At 39.6% G+C, this 22,713-nt stretch overlaps 3 protein-coding genes across 3 annotated transcripts; 2 read left to right on the top strand and 1 right to left on the bottom strand.

Moving 5' to 3' along the window:
* Positions 1–200: 200 nt before the first annotated feature.
* On the top strand, positions 201–5,855 carry cactin. Its single transcript, XM_088429576.1, has 10 exons — positions 201–540; positions 742–1,279; positions 1,355–1,450; positions 2,093–2,238; positions 2,306–2,468; positions 2,859–2,973; positions 3,087–3,279; positions 3,766–3,885; positions 4,057–4,430; positions 5,209–5,855. Exons 1-10 carry the CDS (start codon positions 239–241, stop codon positions 5,697–5,699), a joined length of 2,538 nt encoding a protein of 845 aa, XP_088285702.1. The 5' UTR covers positions 201–238; the 3' UTR covers positions 5,700–5,855.
* A 1,508-nt stretch (positions 5,856–7,363) lies between these two features.
* Positions 7,364–17,240, bottom strand: sema4e (semaphorin 4e). Its single transcript, XM_088429574.1, has 15 exons — positions 16,745–17,240; positions 14,322–14,599; positions 14,093–14,238; positions 13,076–13,138; positions 12,910–13,008; positions 12,735–12,834; positions 12,555–12,662; positions 12,318–12,466; positions 11,123–11,301; positions 10,879–11,032; positions 10,591–10,786; positions 9,592–9,707; positions 9,364–9,521; positions 9,237–9,289; positions 7,364–8,126 (listed from the first exon to the last, which is right to left on the bottom strand). Exons 2-15 carry the CDS (start codon positions 14,473–14,475, stop codon positions 7,654–7,656), a joined length of 2,148 nt encoding a protein of 715 aa, XP_088285700.1. The 5' UTR covers positions 14,476–14,599; positions 16,745–17,240; the 3' UTR covers positions 7,364–7,653.
* A 1,621-nt stretch (positions 17,241–18,861) lies between these two features.
* LOC148414553 (uncharacterized) lies at positions 18,862–21,915 on the top strand. Its single transcript, XM_088429706.1, has 3 exons — positions 18,862–18,929; positions 19,257–19,899; positions 19,970–21,915. Exons 2-3 carry the CDS (start codon positions 19,656–19,658, stop codon positions 21,079–21,081), a joined length of 1,356 nt encoding a protein of 451 aa, XP_088285832.1. The 5' UTR covers positions 18,862–18,929; positions 19,257–19,655; the 3' UTR covers positions 21,082–21,915.
* Positions 21,916–22,713: the final 798 nt, after the last annotated feature.

Here is a 22,713-nt window from a genome sequence, read left to right as displayed (position 1 = left end):
TACCGAAAGCACTTTTAGCTGCCCCTGTGTTGCCTGTTTTTAAAGTTTGGAGAGAAACACCAATACAATGTGTCTTATATTTCTAGGATCGTATTCCGTATTAATTTCTGTTCATATATAAAACTCTTATGCAATATAATGGCACTCATAGATTCTATTAAAAAAAGATAAAAACTGCATTACATTTCTTTAACGCGACAAAATCATATCAGGACCCTGCGTGAACGCAAAGTTCGTGATGGGTTCGAAATCAAGACGTCGGTCCCGCTCCATGCCCAGAAGTCAGAGTCCTGACCGACGAAATAGGTCCAAAACAAGTAGGTCTGTATCTCCAGAGAGAAGGACGAATCGCTCCCAAATTGCGGACCCAAAACGATCCGCTCGGGGCCGCGCACGCTCCCACAGTCGTGACTCTGGCAGCAGCTCACCAGACAGACGACGGCCTCCGCGTCAGGGCGGTTCAAGTTCCCAAAGTGGCCCGCAGAGCAGCAGGAGGCAAATAATACAACGTCGAAGCAAATCAAAGGACAAATCGTCCAGGTACTGATGCTACTACGTTCCGATCCTATTTACATGATCTTAGCTGTTATCGGAGCTTAAGCTTTCTTTGTGTACGTCTACACAGAATCAGTCAAAATCTTGAATGTCCGATGCTTTTGAATGCATATCTACTGAAAACGCTGTTAAAATAACATTTCAGCCTTCACTTTTCAAATGATGCATCAACTTGTTTTTCCTCAGTTGTGATTCAGATCATCCTCGAGAGAAAGCAAGAAAAGGTGACATGGAGATTCGGAAAGAAGAGCGAAGAAAGAAAAGGTCCTCTTCAGGCTCCCGAGATGGAAGCAGTGAAAGAGATCGAGGAAGACGGAGGAGCCTCAGCAGAGACCGACAGAGATACAAAGAGCGGGACAGGGACAGAGATAGAATATCGGAACGAGACCAAAGGAAAAAGAGTAGCGAAAGGGAGTACGGGAGGGGCGAGAAAAGCAGAGGCCGAGGGAGACACCAGTCCAGTTCGGCCGACTCCTCTGACAGTTCTGGCTCTGATAGGGAGAGTAAGACCGCTAAAGACAAGGAAGAGAAGAAAAAACAGAAGGAGATGATGAAGGCTCTGGAGACGCCAGAAGAGAAGAGGGCCAGAAGGTTGGCCAAGAAAGAGGCAAAGGAAAAGAAGAGGAGAGAAAAGATGGGCTGGAGTGAAGAGTACATGGGATACACCAATGCAGACAACCCTTTTGGTGACAATAACCTATTGGGCACATTCAAATGGCAAAAGGTTTGTTTAGAAGCTGAGGACGCTCAATTAGATTGCCATTTCTAAATTTCACTGTTTCTTCTTGTCTTTCGTCAGGCTTTGGATAAGAAAGGTATCGGCCATCTAGGAGAGAAGGATCTTAAGGAGAGAAACAAACGCATTCAGGAGGAGAATCGCAGAGAACTCCAGAAGGTTGTTCATTGTGCTGGCCGTTAAATCAAATTAATCTGCTTAATTTGTCATTTTAAAAATCAAAGTTTTGTACAAATGACAGAATACTGGATGGCTGCTTTACAAGACATGTTTACTATAGTTATTACCAAATTTTACCAGTTTAGCACATTATGCACTAGTTATGCATGTTACGTTTACATAAAAGCAGCTCTAAAATCAATGCTATATATTATAGCCACACATATTTAGAATTGCAGCAATTAATCGGCTATCAAAAACTTAACCATATTAATCACTAATTGTTTTGTCATTGATTATCAGTTAGAGACCTGAAATTGTCCAAATGCTTAGAATTTCAGTCTCTTGATCGAAAATATTATCATATATTTTTAGTGTTCATCGTTGAATCAAAACAGAGCATTTGCAAACATCTGCTTTTACTTTGGAAAAGAATGATCTATTTTGTTTGCCAATTTTCTGACTTGTTACTACTGATCAAATAAGCAACCAAATCTGGAAAAAAAAAAAATGCCATTGTCAATTTGAGGAATAGTCAATTCCACTTTTTTCCAAACCGACAAATAATAAATAACCCTCATCAATGTAAATCACCATCGATGTAAAATGTTGGCAACCGATGGTAACGCCAGTTTGTTGTAGGTTAAGCAGCTGCGTTTGGAGCGTGAGCGAGAGAAGGCAATGAGGGAAACGGAGTTGGAGATGCTGCAGAGAGAGAAAGAAGCGGAGCATTTCAAGACCTGGGCCGAACAGGAGGACAACTTCCATCTGCAACAGGCCAAATTACGGTATGTAGCTAAAAAAAAAAAGTCCTATTTGGAACCTAAAGATTAAACTAAAATCATGCTTGTCCAGGTCTAAGATTCGAATCCGTGATGGCCGCGCAAAACCGATTGACCTGCTGGCCAAGTACATCAGTGCAGAAGACGACGATCTCGCTGTTGAGATGCATGAACCGTACACCTTCCTCAATGGGCTGACAGTCACAGACATGGATGACCTTCTGGAGGATATTAAGGTAGGTGCTGCTGTGGTTACACTTGAGGGCACCGCAGTGGACTCGACCTAACTAGCGCAAAGCATTTTTGGGTGGAAAAAAAAAAAGAGAGACATAACGGCGTGCTGTGCCATCCTTGTCTGATTCATTAAATCTTGGAAATATATTTGTATTTGCATTTTTCATATTTTACATTTTTACTCAAAGTTCTTCCTGCCCGTTTGTGTTTTTTTTTCTTCATGTTTTATCAACCACTATTTACACTATTTTAGCTTTCAGATTAAATTTTAGGATAACCTTTAAATACACTATAACCTTCGCTAATGATTCATAATGATACAAGCCATATAATCGGTCCAATTTAGTGTGACACTTTTAGAACTGAATGCTTGAGTGCTGTTGTACTCTTAGGTTTATATGGAGTTGGAACAAGGCAAGAATGTAGATTTCTGGAGGGACATGACCACCATCACAGAGGATGAAATCGGTAAACTTAGAAAGCTGGAGGCCTCCGGAAAAGGACCAGGTACACAAGTTCCTCTATTCCAGCACTCTTCTGCTCCTATTATAAATATGTTCTGTTGAGGAGCTGCAGCATATAAAGAGAGAGTTACCAGCGTTTGTTGACATGACTTGCAGGTGACCGCCGCGATGGCATCAACACAGCTGTGAGCAGCGACGTCCAGACCGTCTTTAAAGGGAAGACGTACAGCCAGTTACAGGCTCTACACCTTAACATAGAGAGCAAAATTCGGGCCGGAGGATCCAACCTGGACATCGGCTACTGGGAAAGTCTGCTTCAGCAGGTCCGAGTCTACTTGGCAAGAGCAAGGTAGGAAAGGGGTTTTTGTTTGTTTGGAAAACCGCTCGGTATAATCATTGGCTGCCTTCGCGAGCACTGATACCTTGAAATAAGGCAATAATTGGTATCAGTACTCACCCGTCGTTATTAATATACTTTACACTGAAGTCAAATCAGTCTTACTGTAAATTTAGTGTTCTTAGCTTGTGCATAGCTTGTTTGAATTCCATAATTAACTTGTTAATATGTCTTGTACACCAACTAGCACTTTGCCACTTGTGCAAAACCTTAATTTCACAACATAACTGATTTTGAAATGATCCTCTTTTAAAAGGAGGAATTAATTGTAGTGCTGCAAATTGCCCAGGCTCAGTTACTCAGTTATCAATTTAGTTGTGGTCATAAACCAAATACAGTAACCCAACCTGCTCAAAATCCAGTGTTTTCTTTTCTTATTGTGTACTGTATGTAGCAAGCAGCAATTGTGGTCTACATCAACTTGTGTTTGTGCGACAGGCTGAGAGAGCGACACCAGGATGTGCTGCGTCAGAAGTTGTTTAAGCTGAAGCAGGAACAAGGCGTTGACAGCGAGCCTTTGTTCCCAATCATTAAGGAGGAGCAAAGGAGCGACAGCATGTAAGTAGTCTGGACTCTAGCAGGCAAAACTAAACCATAAGTGGAATGTCTGAGGTTCAGCACAATTTTTCAAGGGACTTTCGGGGCTTATGACTTTGTACCACTGTACTTTATCTTGAACACTTTCCATTGCTTGCAAAAGAACAACTTTTTTTTCGGTCCCGTCCAAAGTGACAGCAGAGTTGGAAGCCGATCAGGTGAGTCGACAACAGAAGAGCCCGGCCAGTCATCTTCCCCCTCGTCCCGAAACGCCGGCAAAGGTCCCGCAGGAGACGACGGTCCGTCCACATCTACGGCAGAACAGGGTGACCGGAATGAGGAAGGGGGAGAAAGCAGGGGGAAAAAGGATGACGAGAAGGGTGAAGAGGCGGAGGCAGTGTTGACGGAGGAGGATCTGATTCAGCAGAGCCAGGCGGATTACGATTCGGGTCGCTACAGTCCCACATTGCTCACGTCCTCCGAGCTGCCGATGGACACACACACCATCACCCCTGAGGAGGACGCGCACAGGCTGCAGTTAGCTCGCCGACAGCTGCGGATCACAGGTACGACTTTGAAAAGATGATAATGTGCCTGATTGGTCAAAGCTTGAAGTAATTTAGTCAGAATTAAGCCCCGCCTATCACAGTTCATTGTTTAAGAGTTACGAGAAGAGGATTTATCAACGATGTTTCTTGTTCTAATTAATTTGCTCTTAATTTGAAAACGTACTGTTCCTATCAAGGCAGTATAAACCATTAAATCAGATTTGCTGATACCATTTTAAAATCTTGTATACATCCTCAAGTGCTTTCTTGTAACTCCAATGTGAGAACCACTGTGCTAGCTTAATGCTAAATAGCATCTATGCTTGCACTGCTATCAACTATTTAGAAATTAAAAGGAAGTGAGCAAGCGATTGAACACCAACAGTGCAGCAACATATGTCCACAGCCAATCCAATCTTACTCAGTCATATAGTCTTTACTCTCTGTGAAAAACGACTAGTATTAGTGCTGCACTGATGATCTGAGAAGAGTTGAGACAGCTTTGAGACTATAGGATTAATTTCCATCAATTTCAATTGGAAAAGAAGATTTGTGATATAAGCATTTTGAGTTCTGATCACGGAGCAAAGTAACTCATTCATGCCACTGACGACTATCGTCGTCAAACATCTTTTTTTTTTTAAACCTGCTTCTTTGACGGCTAAAGAAGCCCCAAATCAATTTGAACTGGGCTGGCAGTGAATGAGTTAAACTCTTATCTGAAAGTGTACCGTGCAAAAGTAAACTTTGGTGCGACATACCGTAATCTTCTTTATCGTCTCCATCTTTGCGTTAGGTGATGCCAGCGAGAGCGCCGAGGACGCCTTCGTGCGTCGAGCCAAAGAGGGAATGAGCAACGACGAGGCCCAGTTCAGCGTGGAGATTCCCGTCACGGGCAAGATGTACCTGTGGGCAGACAAATACCGTCCCCGGAAACCCCGCTTCTTCAACAGGGTCCACACCGGCTTCGAGTGGAACAAATACAACCAGACCCATTACGACTTTGACAACCCTCCGCCAAAGATCGTCCAGGGTTATAAGTTCAACATTTTCTACCCCGACCTGATAGACAAGCGCTCCACCCCCCAGTACTTCCTGGAACCCAGTCCTGACAACAAGGACTTTGGGATCCTAAGGTTCCACGCCGGGCCCCCATATGAGGACATCGCTTTTAAGATTGTGAACAGAGAATGGGAGTATTCGCACCGTCACGGTTTCCGCTGTCAGTTTGCCAATGGGATCTTTCAGCTCTGGTTCCATTTCAAGAGGTACCGCTACAGGAGATAAAGCTCATAGGACATCATCATCGTGACAATGTTCTTATGCCCAACTCATATTTTTTTTGGTGGTTAGTGGTCCACAAGTATGTACACGTAAGTAATAATGCAATCTGTTAAACAAAAAAATCACACATTAAAGATGATTACCATTTTTTTAGCCATACGATTTGTTTGTTTTCTATTCTATATATATAAAGAAAAGTCGACCAAGTTGGGTAAGTCTACTAAAAACAGATTGAAAAAGATTTGATCCTGCATACCACAGCTGTACTTTGACTTGCTGCGCTTAAACAGAAAACACCTGTATCCAAAGACCGGCTCCATTCGTGTGTTGGTGCCCCATCTAGTGGCCGGATGGCCGATGGTATTTGCGTGTTTAATAACATTGATTCGATATTACATTTTAATTTGGGGATACTTGGGTCAATTATTCGATTTTGAATAGATTTGAAAGTGACTGTCCCAGCTAGCACAGCACAACCATTTTATAATTTTTTTGTGCTGTTTCTTGTGTACTTGGGTGAAAGATTTCAAAGGTTTCTGCTTACTGAGCTCGTGGTTCTTCATCATGCTTATCATGATGGGACTGTAACTGCCTGTTTATTTTCTCCATTGTTCTCATTTCCCTCAACCTCTCAATCCCATTTCCCTTCTCTGCCTTTCCTCTGTCCCTCTACTCAGTAACCTCTTCTCTGCAGACCAGACACTGGGTCCTAATTGTGGGTCTCAAGATTTTGAAAGCTAGGTTCACATTAGTTCTCTCTGGTCTTATCAAAACATTTTTAAAAATGGGGCAGGTCATAATGGCGTTAACAGTATTTGCTGTGCGGATTTAGAATATTTTAAAGAGATAGACTATCGCATATAAAACAAACAAATGGGCAAAAAGAAATGTCAAGAACAAGTATTAAACAATTATATGACGAAATCATTTGGGAATTTCCTCAATTTGAAATGAAACAAGGCTAGTGGCTGTTTTATCAAATTCTGAGACCCAACTTAAATATAGCAAGAATTAATGAGTGGTTTCCACAATATTTAATGTAAACCCATAAGTTTTTGCAAGACATCAAGATAAAATTGAAGGATAAAGTCAACCTAAACATTTTCCTTCCTGTAATATGTTCTATGCCCCTCCCCCCACTAGTCTAAACAGTATTCAGATTCACTAAAGAATCCTCATTTACTCTGATTCAGAATCAATATAAAATATCCTAAAATTGATTTTACAATAGCTGAAAAAACATGTCCATCTAAGCATTAAACATTAATCACCGCAAGTACTGAAACGATACGTGCTTTCGATTCATCTATGTTAAAGCTGACATAGATCAAGAACTATGATGGGGTGAAATCATATTCATATTTTACTCAACATATCTTGCTTAATTACAAAAAATGGCCCATCAAGTCACTTATGTTTATAATACCTAATCAAATAGCAAGGTTGGTATCTCCCATTCTAGTGATCGGTATGTTAATTAATTCAAATGTAGAAGCGAGTAGCAACACCCCGTTTTTGTGGAAAAAAGGCACTTCTTCTTACAATTATAAATTTGATAAATCGAGCAAATCACTTTGAATTGAATATTAATTATGAATCGAATCGTGACACAGTAATCGACACGCAGTCCTAGAATATATTCTTGTAAAAAAAAAAAAAACAACAACTTTGTTTTGACTTCCTCTTTAGTTCACGGAGCTAGCATTTTCCCAACAAACATAAAAAAATAGACACAGTTAAATCCAGTTTTGATCGTTTCTTTGTTGGATTTGATGGTTTGCCTCTTAAAAGTCACACTCAAAACTTCTAAAGTTCCCACAGTCAGGACGCAATTGTCTTCAAATTTGAGACCGCAGACAGGAAACTGGTTCTGCTAGAGAACCGGGGCTAATCTCTGCCTTGTTACTCTTGGCTTCCAACCAATGGCTCATTCACGGCCCAGGTTCATGCTGGGGGCTCACAGTGGACCGGGTTCCTCTTGGCCGTTAGTCTCGTAGGATTTTCCTCTCTTCTTTTTGCTGCAGTTCCAAGGTAGAGGTAGATGCCCGTTGTAAAAATTCCAGGCTAAAAGCGCCACGAGAGAAACAACCAGAAGACCAATGACGACCTGCAATCCCAATGGAGACGGACCATCGGTCTGAGCCTGAGGTAACCTCGGTTCCCCTTTCACGCTGAGTCGATACTCGGCGACGAGCGCCGCGTATTTGTCAACTTTGGAACTTTCCGACGACAGGCAGCGGTAATGGCCGGCGTCCGAGTCGGAGGCGTTGAGGATGAGGAGTCCATCTTGTAGGATCTGATGGCGAGGCGAAGAGGCCACAATGTGACCGTCTTGTTCCCAGTTGGTTGTTGCCAGCTCGGATGGGGAAGGGCAGACTAGCTTCACACTACCTCCAGGTGAGAATGAGCGGTTCTCAACATGCACGGGGTCTGAAAATAAAACAATACCATCAAAAAGGAAAGTATACACTATAAAAAGTTGGGTCCAAAATAATAATAATTATAGCACTATTGAACTGTCATCCAAGACAAGCACCCAGGACCACAAGTCTTCTGGACGTTGGATTTTGGGCGAAATCTAGATTGTCCATCTTAGACTTGATTGAGTCTAAAAATAGTTGTTGAAAACTGGGGTTGTGTTTACCTTGTCCAATATGGTCCAAATTTAGTCCAAAAATAGTTGTTGGTAATACATAAATTTGAGTTAAGACCGTCCAATGAGGTCTGAAAATAGTCATTGATTGGGTTGTGTTTAGCCCAACCAACCGTTGGTGTCCAAATTTTGTCCAAAAATAGTCGCTCAGAATTGGGTTGGGTTTAGCCTGTAATATGGTCCAAATGTAGTCCAAAAATAGTTGTTGATAATAAGGTTGCGGTAAGCCTGTCCAATGAGGTCCAAAAATAGATGGTGATAATAGGATTGTGTTGGGTCCAAATGTAGTTTAAAAAAAAGTCATTTATAATTTGGTTGTCCTATGAGGTCAAAATTTATTTATCAAAATTATATTTGAAAATAAATTCTCTCATAGCCTATCCAATATGGTCCAAATTTGTTCTGTTTTGTCAAAATTAGCTGTATGGTGTTTAGTCCGTCCAAATGTGGTCCAAATTTAGTCTGAAAATTGTCATTGAAAATATGCTCCTGTCATAACCAATGTGGTCCGAAATTAGTCCACAAATGATCCTTTAAAAGGACAGTGTGTAAGATTTGGACGGTTTTTCATTAAAAAGGAATAAATGAAATGATTATAAATTTTGAAATCTTGCAAATAAATGGGTCTAGTTATCATTAAATTGTAATGATGTATTTTCAGAACAGTATACTATATTTTCATCCAAAAGTTGCTTCGTGGTTGAGAATTAATTGAATATTTATTTTTACGCAAACTTGTGGTGTCCCGGTTTTATTTTTTTGAAAATCCGAAAATGAAGTTTGATTTAAATTAAATTAAAAATTAAATCAAAAATTACATTTCAAAAATGCTTCATACTCTAAGACTTGATGGCCAAGTGTCCTGATACGATATTGCTCCGACTCACCAGCTTTCGGGCAGAGAGAGGCATTTCCGTCTCTCACACTCTGGATCAGCTGCCTAAAGCAGACCAAAATACTAGTTAATAACCGACCGTTATGATGCTCTTCACATGAAAACAAATAAATGTCTACCTCTGCGCGGTGGAAAGCGCAACGCAACTTCCGGCGTCTGCGTCCCATCCGCAGTAGGGATCTCTGGCTAGAATACAGTCCATACAGGACGTGGATCTCCCACAGGTGGCGAGAGGAACCTGCACCGCTCCGTAGTCTGAGCCTGCGTAGAGCTGCCCCTGTAAACGGAGATGGTGATTGCACTTCAAAACAGACAGAGCCCATATTATTAACGTTATTCATTATTACCGTGACTTTGGAAAACCTCAGGACTTTGATGGCCTCGGGGGACTGGAAGAGTTGAACTTGCTCAATGATGAACATTTCACCGTCATAGTTGACGGCTTTCAGGAGGGTACCATCCTCTGAATGACAAATGGGGAAATTAAAGTCTCATTTTTGTACCTTTTTAGTTTGGAATTGATTCCACAAAACAAACTTTATTTGGATGAATTATATTATATATATATATATATATATATATATATATATATATATATATATATATATATATATATATATATTAATATACACACACACACACACACACACCGAATTTTCCGCACTATAAGGCGCACTGGATTATAAGGCGCACCCTCAATTAATGACGTATATTAAAGCTTTTTTCAATCACAATTTAGTAATCCTCAAATTAATAACAATAATAACTCAAATAGTAACTCTTAATAGTAAGATAGTATTTAGAGTAGTATAATAGTAGTATAATAGTAGTTAGAGTAACTCTCAATAGCATAATAACTTAATGTCAATATGAGCAACCTTGTTCATCTGTAAACACACAAAAGAAACAGGTAAAGTTTACTTTATCACTTCATTCCCCATTTACGAGTCCCAAAATCAATATTAATCCATATATAAGGCGCACCTGATTATAAGGCGCACCATCAGCTTTTTAAAAAAATTAAGGCTTTTAGGTGCGCCTAAAATACGGTGTGTATATATATATATATATATATATATATATGAGGCTCTAATGCCTAGTACTAAATTAATCAATTACTTTCATACTTTAGCTGAGCAATTATTTTAATATTTTATTTTCCAAATTAATTGATTACATTACTACTTAATTAGCTACAGGAATCAAATACTTGAATACTTAATTTTCTTGAGAACTTAATTACCTAAAGTAAATGGATTACTTTATTTTAATTGTAAAATTAATTTCGTACTAGCCATGTTTCGACCCTCCTAGTCGTGGCATGCAACTGGAAGCAGCGCACTCACCCGTGCCTATGAACATCACATGGTAGGTCCGACCATTTGTTGCCCGAACTTGGTCGACGATAATGCACGTAAAGGCGGCTCCCCTTTTCTCCAATAAAGGTTTCTCGCCTATTGGCTGAACAACATCATCCATGAGAGGCCTATCTTTGATGAAATGAAGGGTTTGGTCTGGGAGGTCCATTGATTGGGTTTGACACTGAGAGGGTAAAAAGAAAACATGTTCAAATTCAGTTTTCTTTAACTAGAAAAACAAACTAGATCTACATGAAGTGATTGGTGTCCACTCACAGATCCAGGTCGAGGGTCGGGGACCTCCCCGCTATACGCCATCCAAATAAAGGAAGTTTCCACAGGGACCAGGGTCTTGAACTGCCCCTCGGCAAACACCCGGTTGATGTCGGATATGCTGTAGGCGCACACCGCTGACACGTCTGACGTGTCGCTGAAACGAAACCACACCAAGCTGAGCGCGCTGAGGGTACGACGAACGACGTCACCGAAACACTCCGGATTCAAAAGAACAAAAACATACGACTGCGGTGTGAAGATGGCGTAGAATAAACAATCCTTCCAGTGAGTATCGGGGTTACACCAGCGGAACGTGTTCTGGATGATGTTGGGCAGCTTCGAGCCCAAGACAGGACATTCCAGCCTGGCTTTCAGGAAGGATGTCCACTTTCTCTGCAAAGTCCTGCGACCTCCCAGGTCCCCCTGGGAAAACAGAGGCCGCTCACAGGATGAAAATCATTACATACTGAGGGCGCTCTTCCTTTCACCTTACAGCAAGATGTTATATCAGTCTATGAATCAACTAATCACAATCAAACAAATTGTAGCGACTTAAAAACACCCCCCGAGGACAGAGCTTGGAGATCCCTGCTTTGAGGCGTTAAAAAAAAAAAAAAAGGCGTCCATAAGTCCTCCTCGGCAGTAGGCGGTGCTATACTCCAGCAGTGTGTCAAAATGTTCTAAAATGATTGGCAGTGTTAAATTTCACTCTGTTTGGACTGGGATCAAATACAGCAGTCGTTCTCAAACCGTTGGGGCGGGGGGGATGCCAATAAAAATTGGCATCTTTTTTTTCAGCCGCTTTGATGCACTTGCTTTTTTTTCAGTTTTAGACTAACTTGTAACCTGTAGAAACACTGTAAAAAAGTATTTAACAGCTGTTAATTGATTTATATTGCTTCTTTCTTTTGTTAATGTGAAAAAGGATACAGTTTTAGGTATACCTATACTATTTTTTATAGATAATTAGCTTATTTATAGTTGGCGTGGAGAGTGGGCGGGGCAGGAAACATTTACTCATTCCTAGGGGCGCTTTGCAAAAAATAATTGAGACGCACTGAAGGATGGATGAATTGCGATACCAAGCGGTGGTATTGATCTGATACCCGGACTTATTTCTTGGTATCGGTACTTGGGATTTCAGTATTGGCACAATGACGGACTAGAAATTAGAAGAATTGCTATTGATCTTGGGTAATTTTGAGGAAAATGCCAGATTGCAAATTACGAAATAACAAGCTGTTTTATGTATCAAACCTTGAAGCAAAAAATAAGTACTTTTCAGCCCAATCATTCTCAGAATTTTAAGCAGAGTCTAAAGCACCCACGTCAAGGAAACATTAAGAACAAAATCAAGTCGCTGTGCAAATCAGCGGAAAACGTTATGAAAGCGTTCCGAGAAATCAAAACCAAAGGAAGTTGACGCTTTCTTTTTTCACCTTGCAGACACGAGCGACGCGGGAAACCACAACCGGTTTCTTGTAGCAGTCGTACTCGACTGCCGTCTCGCTGAAAAACAAGTAGACCTTGTCGTCGTCGTCGCCCCGGCCGCTTTCTGGCATTTGAGCCAGGGAGACGAAATTGGGCTCTGGCACGGACAGGAAATGAACAACAATCGTCAGCAGTCAAAAAGAACCAAAAAAAAAAAGCATCCAAAAAGGTCAAGCCGACGTCACCATTGAGCCAGGAAGTTTTAATCTCAGTGCGAATGGGAGGAAAGCTGCGCATTAAGACCAGTTCCGAGCCCAGGAAGTTCATCGAAGTGGCCGAGTATAAATTATCGTCTGCCCAAAAGACAAATACAGTCAGGCATACCATCTCATTTCCTTTTCGCTGCAGGTGCAATATCCACTCACCAACCATGATGGTGGCATGTCTTTGGAAAGGGTTAAACGGACATTTCCCTTTGCCGTCTTCCCCCGTCATTTCCCGAGTCAATTTCCCATCCGCGTAGGACTACAATGGATCATCGCTTCATTATACGTTTCCGCATTCGAACCGCGAGAAAGCAAGGGCGCGAATGGGTCTCACCATGTAATCGCACTCTGGATCAAAGGCGTTGGTTCCGCACACGTACATCCTGTTATCTTTCATCTCGTGGACAATCTTGATATAGTTCTTGCACTCTGTCTGTTTGGAAAAAGCGGCGTTAGTACGAAGGATTTTAAAACAAACGGACAAGAAATATGAGACTTACTTCAAGATCCCTTCCCTTGCTTTGACAGTCGTCCTTTTGCTGTTGTGTCACCTCCCATTTCATCTACAACAGCGTGAAATATTCTTAGCGGCATTCTCGTTGCGAGCTTTATACTCCCGAGAGCCGGCCTATTCATTTGCGTCCATTTTGGCGGACATTTGTTTTGGGTCTTTATCTTGTCACTCATTCGAGCTGAGTCCTTGCATGCTCATTAGATGCAATTCACTCTTGCTGAGACAAAATGGACACAAGTGAATCGGCTCTTTAAGCTCCAAATGGCTTATTAAAGTAAAATAAATGTTTCCTTTCTACATTTTGATGAAATAATAGCCATAAACTTACAAACATAACTACGTAGCTACAAACATCTCCAATGTAAGGTATTGACCAGTCACATTAGAGGGGTACAAATTGGTAATAGTAGTTTTGTACTCTGCATTAGTAATGCCTAAGGTATGGCTTTCAATGTTAATATTAATATTAAAAATAAATAAAGAATATAATAAGACATGCTGACAATGGGCTGTCATTCTTTTTTTTTTCGGTTGCATTTTTTTATCATTTTTGCATTTTTCGTTTGCAGTCATACCTGTGTTTGTAATGTTCTGCCTGTTGCAGTGCATTTGCCCTAATCGGCTACCGATCAGAATTTGTATTTTATTCAGCAACTCCTGACGCTAGATCACGTAACATCACCACTGTGCGCAAACTTAACCAGAAAAAGGCACGCAAAGTTTTGCCAAGGACTCATTCCAACACAATTTAGCAATACGTTGTTTCATGTTCCAATTTATTTGCTCTTAATTTGAAAAGAAATCAGTATTTTTCCTGCAACAGAATTCAATTAAAAACTATTCAATCGAATTTGCCGATTCCTGACTAAAATCTCAATCCCCATTCAAGAATGCCGCAAAAAAATTGTGCTTTCTCCTTTTCGTCAATGCGCGAATGAAACAATCTACAGTTGTAGCAAAGTTGCGAGGAAGAGGAGCCCTTGACTGTAGTGGTAGCTCTTACAGAGGCCTGTTTCTTGGAGATGTCTTCCAGGTCAAGCACAAAGAGCGCCTCCCTGGCGCCCAGCAGCAGCAGCTTCACGTCCTCTCGCAACAGCATGACCGTGTAGTTGGACACGCCCTCTTCGCGAAAGAGCCGAGCGTTGTTGCCTGGGCGACGGACAGACGAGGACGAACTCCAACAATGAGAAGAATGACTTATGAAATCAAAAAGGAGCTAAAATAACACTCACTTGGATAAGGCACGTATCTGCGGGGGACGCAGTCCGAGGGCGAGTCGTCTTCCAGCATCAAGGCCAGAGGGAGGAACCAAAACAAGCTGATAAAGAGCAGGGGAAGCATGGCCGCTTTGTGTGAGGCCAATTTAAGATGCATGGCTTCAATCATCCAGTCGCACGGGCAACTAGTGTCATCTATAAAACGCTGACGTCCGTACTGACTGAAGGGCCCCTTTAGCGGCGCCGCTCAGCAGGCAGTCCATGCTGAGATGGATGCTACGGACCACAAAGGGCTGAAAGACACACAAAGTTGTAGAGGCATCAAAATCTTGTCCCATAGTACTTGAAAAATTATCTACAGCCACACATGCGCACAAAGGAGATGGGAAAAGAAAGGCGGCTGCGTGGCAGTAATTCTTTCAGCGCCATAGTGATGTTAATTCGGGGCCACAAAAAGCATTCAGCGGCGTGTCAAATTCACAACTCGTGCAAAACCAACACAAAACCAGCTTCACAAGAGGCGTGTTTGCAAGACTGCTTTTGCAACCGTGGTTTCCTTATTGTGTGGTTTGATTCCACTCCGAGGGAGTGCGCAAGCCTTGACTCATTTGGTGTTGACCAATCAGCACAGTGGTTTCACACCATTGTTTCACGGTGAGTGGGTGTGTGCTGTCCCGGCGTCCGTGCCGAGAGCTGATGAGTCGCAGCATGTCGGAGAATGTGGTTCTGATAAGAGAGTTCGCATTTTTGCGGCCTGAGGCCAAGGCCAGCCCCCGTTCGGAACACAAACGTTCACACAACATTTATCTTTTATATCCTTTTCTCAAAATGTCCTTCCCATAACCAAGTTCGTGTACAGTGTAGGTAATACACTAATAAGGGGTGTGTAAACTTTTTCGCTTGAAGGCCATGAAGAAAAATGGGCCACTTTTTTCTGTAACTTTAATTCATTAAACATGCTCAAAACAAGCAAGCAATAATCTATTAAAAATTGGACTTAAAAAAAAACAGTTTGTTTAAAAACAAAAAAGGCTTGTCTCTCTGGGTTGTTTTGCACAAAACATTCCCAAAAATTGGTTGTTTTGTACAAGAACCTAACAAAAATATTTTTTTTATATAATTATTTAAAACAACTAAAAAAAAAAGTTGGGTCGGAATTATCCAAATATTTGATGTATAAGTGACATTTTTTTAACCAGAGTGAAGCAAGTAAGCACATATATATTACTTATAGCAGAAACTAGAAGAAACTAATTTTTGCTTCTTTTATTCTTCTATTATTTTGAAGTGTTTTGAAAAGAATTATATCTATATATTTATATAGACACACACAAACACATATGTCAGGAGAAACAACGAAAAGAATGTTTGTTTTCTGCTGAAATTGGGTTTTACATGGTTACTTGTTAACTTTTTAGACCCAACTGCTAGCACAAGACAGCATGAATTGATCTTAAAAAGTCAGAGTTGGTGAGTCAAGGTTTAGCATTTAGCATCAGCCGTTCCTGTGAGTTTCCCATCTGCATATTTCTCAACTGGTCGTGCAAAATCAATAAGGTTTTTGATGGGGTTGATCATTCATTGTAACCAAGTGATATTGTACACAGTACATTATGATGTGCTTCTTAGCTCAGAATTTTGATTGTTTACTCTTTAAAAGACTTTTAGCAATGATTGCACTTTAACCAATGAAGCGGAGTCCTTTTTACATTTGAATATAGTTAAATGGATTTAATTCAGCTGACTGTAGTTTATTATTGCATGCTTGATTATATGCATCTTATTTATGATGTTATTTACAAAATCCAATAATATTGTTGATCAAGTTAATGTGATGCTGCTATTTTGCACGACTAGCACTTATTAATGAACTTTCTCATGAACTTTCACCTGGGTCGACTAAACTGAATTGATTTATTTGATTAATCCTGTGTTAAATATTCAAAAAGAATTTACACAGTTTTTTAAATCCGTGTTTTAAAAAAAAAACTTTACACTCATGGCTTTTGCATGTCTTGCTCAAATTCCGCAAAGTATTAACTATGTAAACACATCATTTGTCCAGCAATCTGCCTCTTGTGCAAAACTTCTATTTCACGATTTAGCCAATTTTCATTAAAAAAGACAAATTTATTTCAATCTTGTCATTCGATTCATTGCTTAGACCTTGACTACTAAGATCATTAAAATGTTCAGACATTTCACTAAATATCATCTGCACAAGTATAAGAACATTGATTTATATTTTGGAACCAAAAAGGATATCTGTGGTTTGTAATTATACTAAAGTTAGCTTGACCTACATACAAAAATACGCCAAGAAGAGTCAACATCAAGTTAATCACCTACCTGCGTCTGAACACGCCCTCCATAAAAAAAAAACATTCCCGCCACCTTATCCAAGCATGTGAACAGTCAATAATAAATTAACAATTTACCTGCGATCCGACACGCCTGCAACGCCACTGCCAAAAAAAAAGAAACGAAAAAAACACCACCTATTTTAACTTTAATCAGGGACCAAAAAACAGGGATATTAATTACATGTTGGTATTGGGTGAAAAAGTGAAGTCAAATAGCAAATTAAAAAATAAAATCTATACAATTTTGATTTTAACCGTGCGACTGCATGACGTAGTAACTTCCTGTCAGAAGTCGCGTATACAAAAAAGAGCCCCCCAAAAAACAAGATTTTTCCCTTTAAAATCAGTCGCGGATTTTCTTTCTTGCAGAAAAGCGACTGGTGGTTCCGTCGGAACGGAAGCGCTGTGCAAAAACCCAAAACAAAAACAAAAGAGCTATTAACCCGTCGAATCCTCGCACTCGTCCAAGCGGCGTTAAAGCGGCAGAAGGTGCTGAACTCTGGGCTCACTTAATCTCACACACACGCACACACACATTCTTGCACTCGACACGACTACTACTACGTGAAGGGGGGGTTAGGACTGGGTACGGCCCCACCTTTTCGGAACAAGCCGTAACAGGCGGGACAACCGTTTGGATCTTTTTTTTTTTTTTTTTTTTTTGCCACTCCCCAAACGAGCAAGCAAGTATTGAGGGCCATATTTCAGTTTTATAGCCTAAATTATGTACTATCAGAAACAGAATTTGAATGATTTTTAAAATAGAATCGGAGTGAGCAAACTTCAATAATTGCATTAGAAAAGTGAATCTGAATTGTAAAACATGAGTCATTGCATTGAGGGGGGGAAAAAAGCTCAATTATAATTCGAATGGTTTGAAAACAAGGGCGTAGCCAAAAAACAAAAACAAAAAAAACAATGGAGTGGATAGGAAGTTACAACACCTCGGTTTGGGGTGGCATGCGCAATCAGGGTTTCATTCAATAAAGTTTTTTTTAAATTATTTTTAGAGAAATGAAAATAATATCGAGTTGATATAACTATACAATATTTATCAAGGTGTACAAGAATACTGCATGTGTGTAATGGCAGAAAAATGACATTAAATTACAAAAAGCCCAATTTTGAATGCTTAGTAATATATATAATCAGCCCTCGACAGAATGTGTGGTACATGTGCGCTTCCTAGCGGTAAGCAACCCAAATAATAATCACCTTTAAGTACAGTTCATGTTTGATGGTCGTTGAGCCATGGAAGCACGTGCAGCGTGAAAATGAACGAATTGGTTCTGGGTTCTGAGTGTTAAAAGTTGTCAAAATAGAACCTCCACGTAGAAATTGAGTTAAATTGATGCAGTACCACATTTTGCCAGCAGAGGGTACACTCCTTGATGTTTGAGTATAGTTGACAATTTCGGCGTGACGTCACTAGCAACGCATCTACCCTGTTGTGAAACGTTTGACACAAAAAAGGAATGGAAATTTTCGTTGCGAAAGTAAACTCAATTTTTTTTTCTTTGATTGAAGGATTGTGTAAAAATACATCCCTGAGAGTCAATTCATAATTGATGAGTCCCAGATTTCAATCTGGGAAGTCAGAAATCATTACTACTCTTCATAAAAATGTCTGACTCCAAAATGTGGACTGTGTAAGAAAACATGTATCCCGTTTCCTTTCTTTTATTTCTCTGGATGAAGCTCTTCAGTAAACTGTATTGAATGCTTTCATGATGAGATGTTACTTGCATTTAAATAAATAAAAGAAATTAGGAAGGAAGATTGCTCGGATTAAAATATTTTTGGCTAACCAGAATAATGGAAAATGAATATGAAGCCACTATTAGTACAGCGTAACACTTTGTTCACTGACCAACTCGTTTTGTTTAGAAAGACTCTTTCACCCAGAATACACAAGGAAGTATTTGTGTGGTTATTATCTCAATGACCCTGACAGATAAGTGAGTTCAAGACACAATATTTGAATTGTATAGTCTTTGTGAGTTCAAGACACAATATTTTAATTTTATAGTCTTTGTGTAATGTTTTTTTTTTTTCATAAAATTGTTTATGTGCAATAATAATTGATTTTTGTTGCGTTCACGTTCAGCTGGTTTGGCCTCGTTAAGTGGTGTCATGTGTGATCGATTGGTTACGTCTGATGGGCATGAAAAAACGCTGGACCCACAGCTGGATGCTTCATTCTCGCTCAAGCCACGAGAGAGGAGACGTCTGTGTCTTCAGTCATTTCCTTCCTACCCAGGTATGAAAAAATCGATGAAAACATTCGTGCGTTTTGAGTGTTTTAGAATCGCCGATATTTTGTCGGCGACCATAACAGGCGGACTTGATGACATTTTATATAAAGTGGAATTCAGAATAGTTGTTGAAGATTTATGGTTATTATTTCAAATATTGTTCCTGTAAACATGCAATAGGTTGCCGAATCCAATATTGTTATTTTTTATTTTAACGTAATCTGTGTACTGAAGTTTGCTTTGTAATATTTGTGCATATTTAGTGGATAAAAGTGATTCTCGCTCGAGCTACGAAAGAGGAGGCATCTGTCTGTGTGTTCCCTCCCATTCAGGCTGTAACATTTGCCTCCTTTCCTCTGCCGGATTGATAAGGATGTTGGAGTGAAGATTTGATTGAAGAATGTTTCTCAGTGTTTAGGTCTGACTTTTATCTCGTGAGAATTCACTCCCGGTGATCAAATAAGAATCTTCTCATACAGACCACCGCAAAGCCCTGCTAAGACAGTAAGACGTGTTTCTGTGTCGCCCCAAATACAAAGAAAGCTAAAAGAAAAGTACCATATATTTTTTTTTAATCCAGAACGTTGATTGATCTCACCCAAATTCTAAAAAAAAAAAAAAAAAAAAAAAATCAGAAAACCTAGAAAAACTATCGTAATCTGCCCGGAGCGCTTTGAGATCGGAACCGGAACGAGCTGGGTGAGGATCATCCGATTTCCCACATTCCTCAAATGCATCACCAGGTTTGCAACTTGCCGCTCCATCGCTATCCTAAAGGACAACAACATTTTTTGTTCAGCATCTGTGTCGGATTGAGAGTTTGTCTATCATGCTATCATGTGAAATTGTTTGCACGCTTGACACCTAGCGGTAGGTACAAGTGGAAGCTTCTTGGACCAATGGAAGACAACAAGCAACATCTTCATCTCTTGGGCGAAGTTCGCAAGCAGCCACTTGTTGTTCTGCGCAGAGCAGGTTTGTACTCAGACATTTAAAAAAAAAACAGTGAAATGCTGAAAGTGTGCGTGTCTTGTATGTTCTCCAGATGTTGATGAGAAGTATCTTCGTCCGAGTCAACATGCGACAGAGTCACCTCACACACTGACCTTTGGCCTTTTCAAGAGCGAAGATGAAATCAAGGGTCCGAGTGAGAAGAACAAGGCCAAGCCTCCAAAGTGTGGCTCAAATCAACGCGTGAAAACAAAAGGTTTCATGGACCGCTGTGGACAAGAACAAAATGACAAGGCAATGTCAGACATTTCCGATAATGAAAAACACTCTCAAGGTGATACTAAAGGCTGGGAATGTTCTCAGGGTGGGAAAATACTAAGTTCAAAGCAGGCTTTCAATGGTCACATGACAGTTCACACTGGAGAAAAACCCCTTTCCTGCTCATTTTGTGGTAAATACTTTGATATGAAGTCATCCTTAACAAAACATATGAGAACACACAGCAAAGAAAAACCTTTGGCATGCTCAGTATGTGGCAAATGCTTCCCTAGTAAGTCATTATTAACCGTACACATGAGAACACACACCGGAGAAAAACCTTTTGCCTGCTCAATCTGTGATAAACGTTTCTCTCAAAAGTCACAATTAAATAGACATACAAAAGTACATGCTGCAGAAAAGCCTTTTGCTTGCTCAATCTGTGATAAACGTTTCTCTCAAAAGGGACAATTAAATGAACATAACGTAGTACACACTGGAGAAAAAGCTTATTCATGCTCAGTATGTTTCAAACGCTTCTCTCGCTCATCAAGTTTAAAATTTCACATAAAACGACACAGTGGGGAAAAACCTTTTGCCTGCTCACTCTGTGGTAAACGTTTTTTTCAAAAGGGACACTTAATTGTACATATAAGAGTACACACTGGAGAAAAGCCTTTTGCTTGCTCAATCTGTGATAAACGTTTCTCTCAAAAGGGAATATTAAATGAACATAAAAGAGTACACACTGGAGAAAAGCCTTTTGCTTGCTCAATCTGTGATAAACGTTTCCCTCAAAAGAGACAATTAAATGAACATAAAAGAGTACACACTGGAGAAAAAGTTTATTCATGCTCAATATGTTTCAAACGCTTCTCTCGCTCATCAAGTTTAAAATTTCACATAAAACGACACAGTGGGGAAAAACCTTTTGCCTGCTCACTCTGAGGTAAACGTTTCTTTCAAAAGGGACACTTAATTGTACATATAAGAGTACACACTGGAGAAAAGCCTTTTGCTTGCTCAATCTGTGATAAACGTTTCTCTCAAAAGGGAATATTAAATGATGCTCATTTTGTGGGAAAAGTTACACTTTAAAGCATGAATTAGAAAAGCATCAAAGCACACACACTGGAGAGAAACATTTTGTTTGCTCAGTTTGTGGTAAAAAGTATGGTCATAAGGTGGCATTAATAATACATAAAAGAACACACACTGGAGAAAAACCTTTTTGTTGCTCAGCCTGTGGCCAGAGCTTTTCTAGAAAGTATGTTTTATTGATACACACAAGGATACATACCGGAGAAAAACCTTTTGCTTGCTCAGTTTGTGGAAAATCATTTCTTGATAAGTCAAGTTTAATAGTTCACACTAGAACACACACTGGAGAGAAACCTTATACCTGCTCAGTTGGTGGCAAAACCTTTGCTCAAACTTCAACTTTAGCAAGACACAAAACAACACAGCATGTAGAAATTGTTTAGATGTGGTGTGTGGTTCTCTATAAAAATAAGTCTCTGGAGGCAAGGGAGCTGCTGAGAACAGCATTGTTGAAATAGAACTGTCAAATTGTTATTCCGAGTGAAATGACAGTCACAATCCTTTTTTTTTCTTTTATCAGTGACCAAAGAACTGTTGTCAGTTATGATTTTTTTTGTTTTGTTTTTCAAGGTGTTTTTTTATCTTTCTTTCTTTCTTTTTGTGAACGTCAATGTGTACAGATGAACATCTTTATGAACCTAAACCTAAGATTTATAAAGATAGGTTTGGTCATTTTTGCTAGCTTTTTGGTTTTATTGAAAATAAGCCGTTTTAGAATAGCTGGTAATTTTATTATATATATATATATATATATATATGCAAATACTTTTTCTCCAAATGACTGTTCAAACTTTCCTCTTCTGTACAGACTAACAGTATTACCAAAATAAAAAAATGAACCCTGAAATCTCATGTCTAAAATTTTAAACCTGCCTTATACAAAGTCGTTTTTTCCCATAAAACCGTTTTGCTAAAAAAAGGCTGGCTAAACATTAATTTGAAAACCTAACCCTAAATTGAAATCATGTTTTAAAATGTGAACCCCATTTTGATATCCCAAATTAAAACCATAAGTGAAACCCTAATTTGGAAAACGAATCCTAAATTGAAGCCCTATCTAAATTGAAAACCTTTACTTGGAACTCTAAACCTTAATTGAAACCCAATTTTGAAACCATAGCCCTTAGATGAAACTTTAAATTTAAACCTTATTTTGAAACCTTAACCCTAAATTGAAATTCTATTCCAATTTTGAAAGCCTAATCCTAAAATTTATTGAAACCCTATCCCTAAAACGTGTATTGAAACCCTACCCTATTTTAAAATCCTAAACTGATAAACCTAAATGAAACCCATTTAGGTTTATCAACCTAAACCTATAGGTTTTTTTGAAACCCTATTTCTAATTTAACACCCTATTTTCAAACCATAACCCTATAATGAAATCCCATACACATAGACCTTTTTTTGAAACTTTTACCACAAATTGAAACCTTAACCTGAAAATGAAGCTGTATATGGAAACCCGTCTCTAAATTT

This window comes from Hippichthys cyanospilos, chromosome 12 (assembly GCF_059441005.1).
Source record: "Hippichthys cyanospilos isolate Australia breed blue-spotted pipefish chromosome 12, RoL_Hcya_1.0, whole genome shotgun sequence".
Lineage (NCBI taxonomy): Eukaryota > Metazoa > Chordata > Actinopteri > Syngnathiformes > Syngnathidae > Hippichthys > Hippichthys cyanospilos.
Note: the sequence above shows the minus strand (reverse complement) of the source record. Positions and strands in the feature narration are given on the sequence as shown.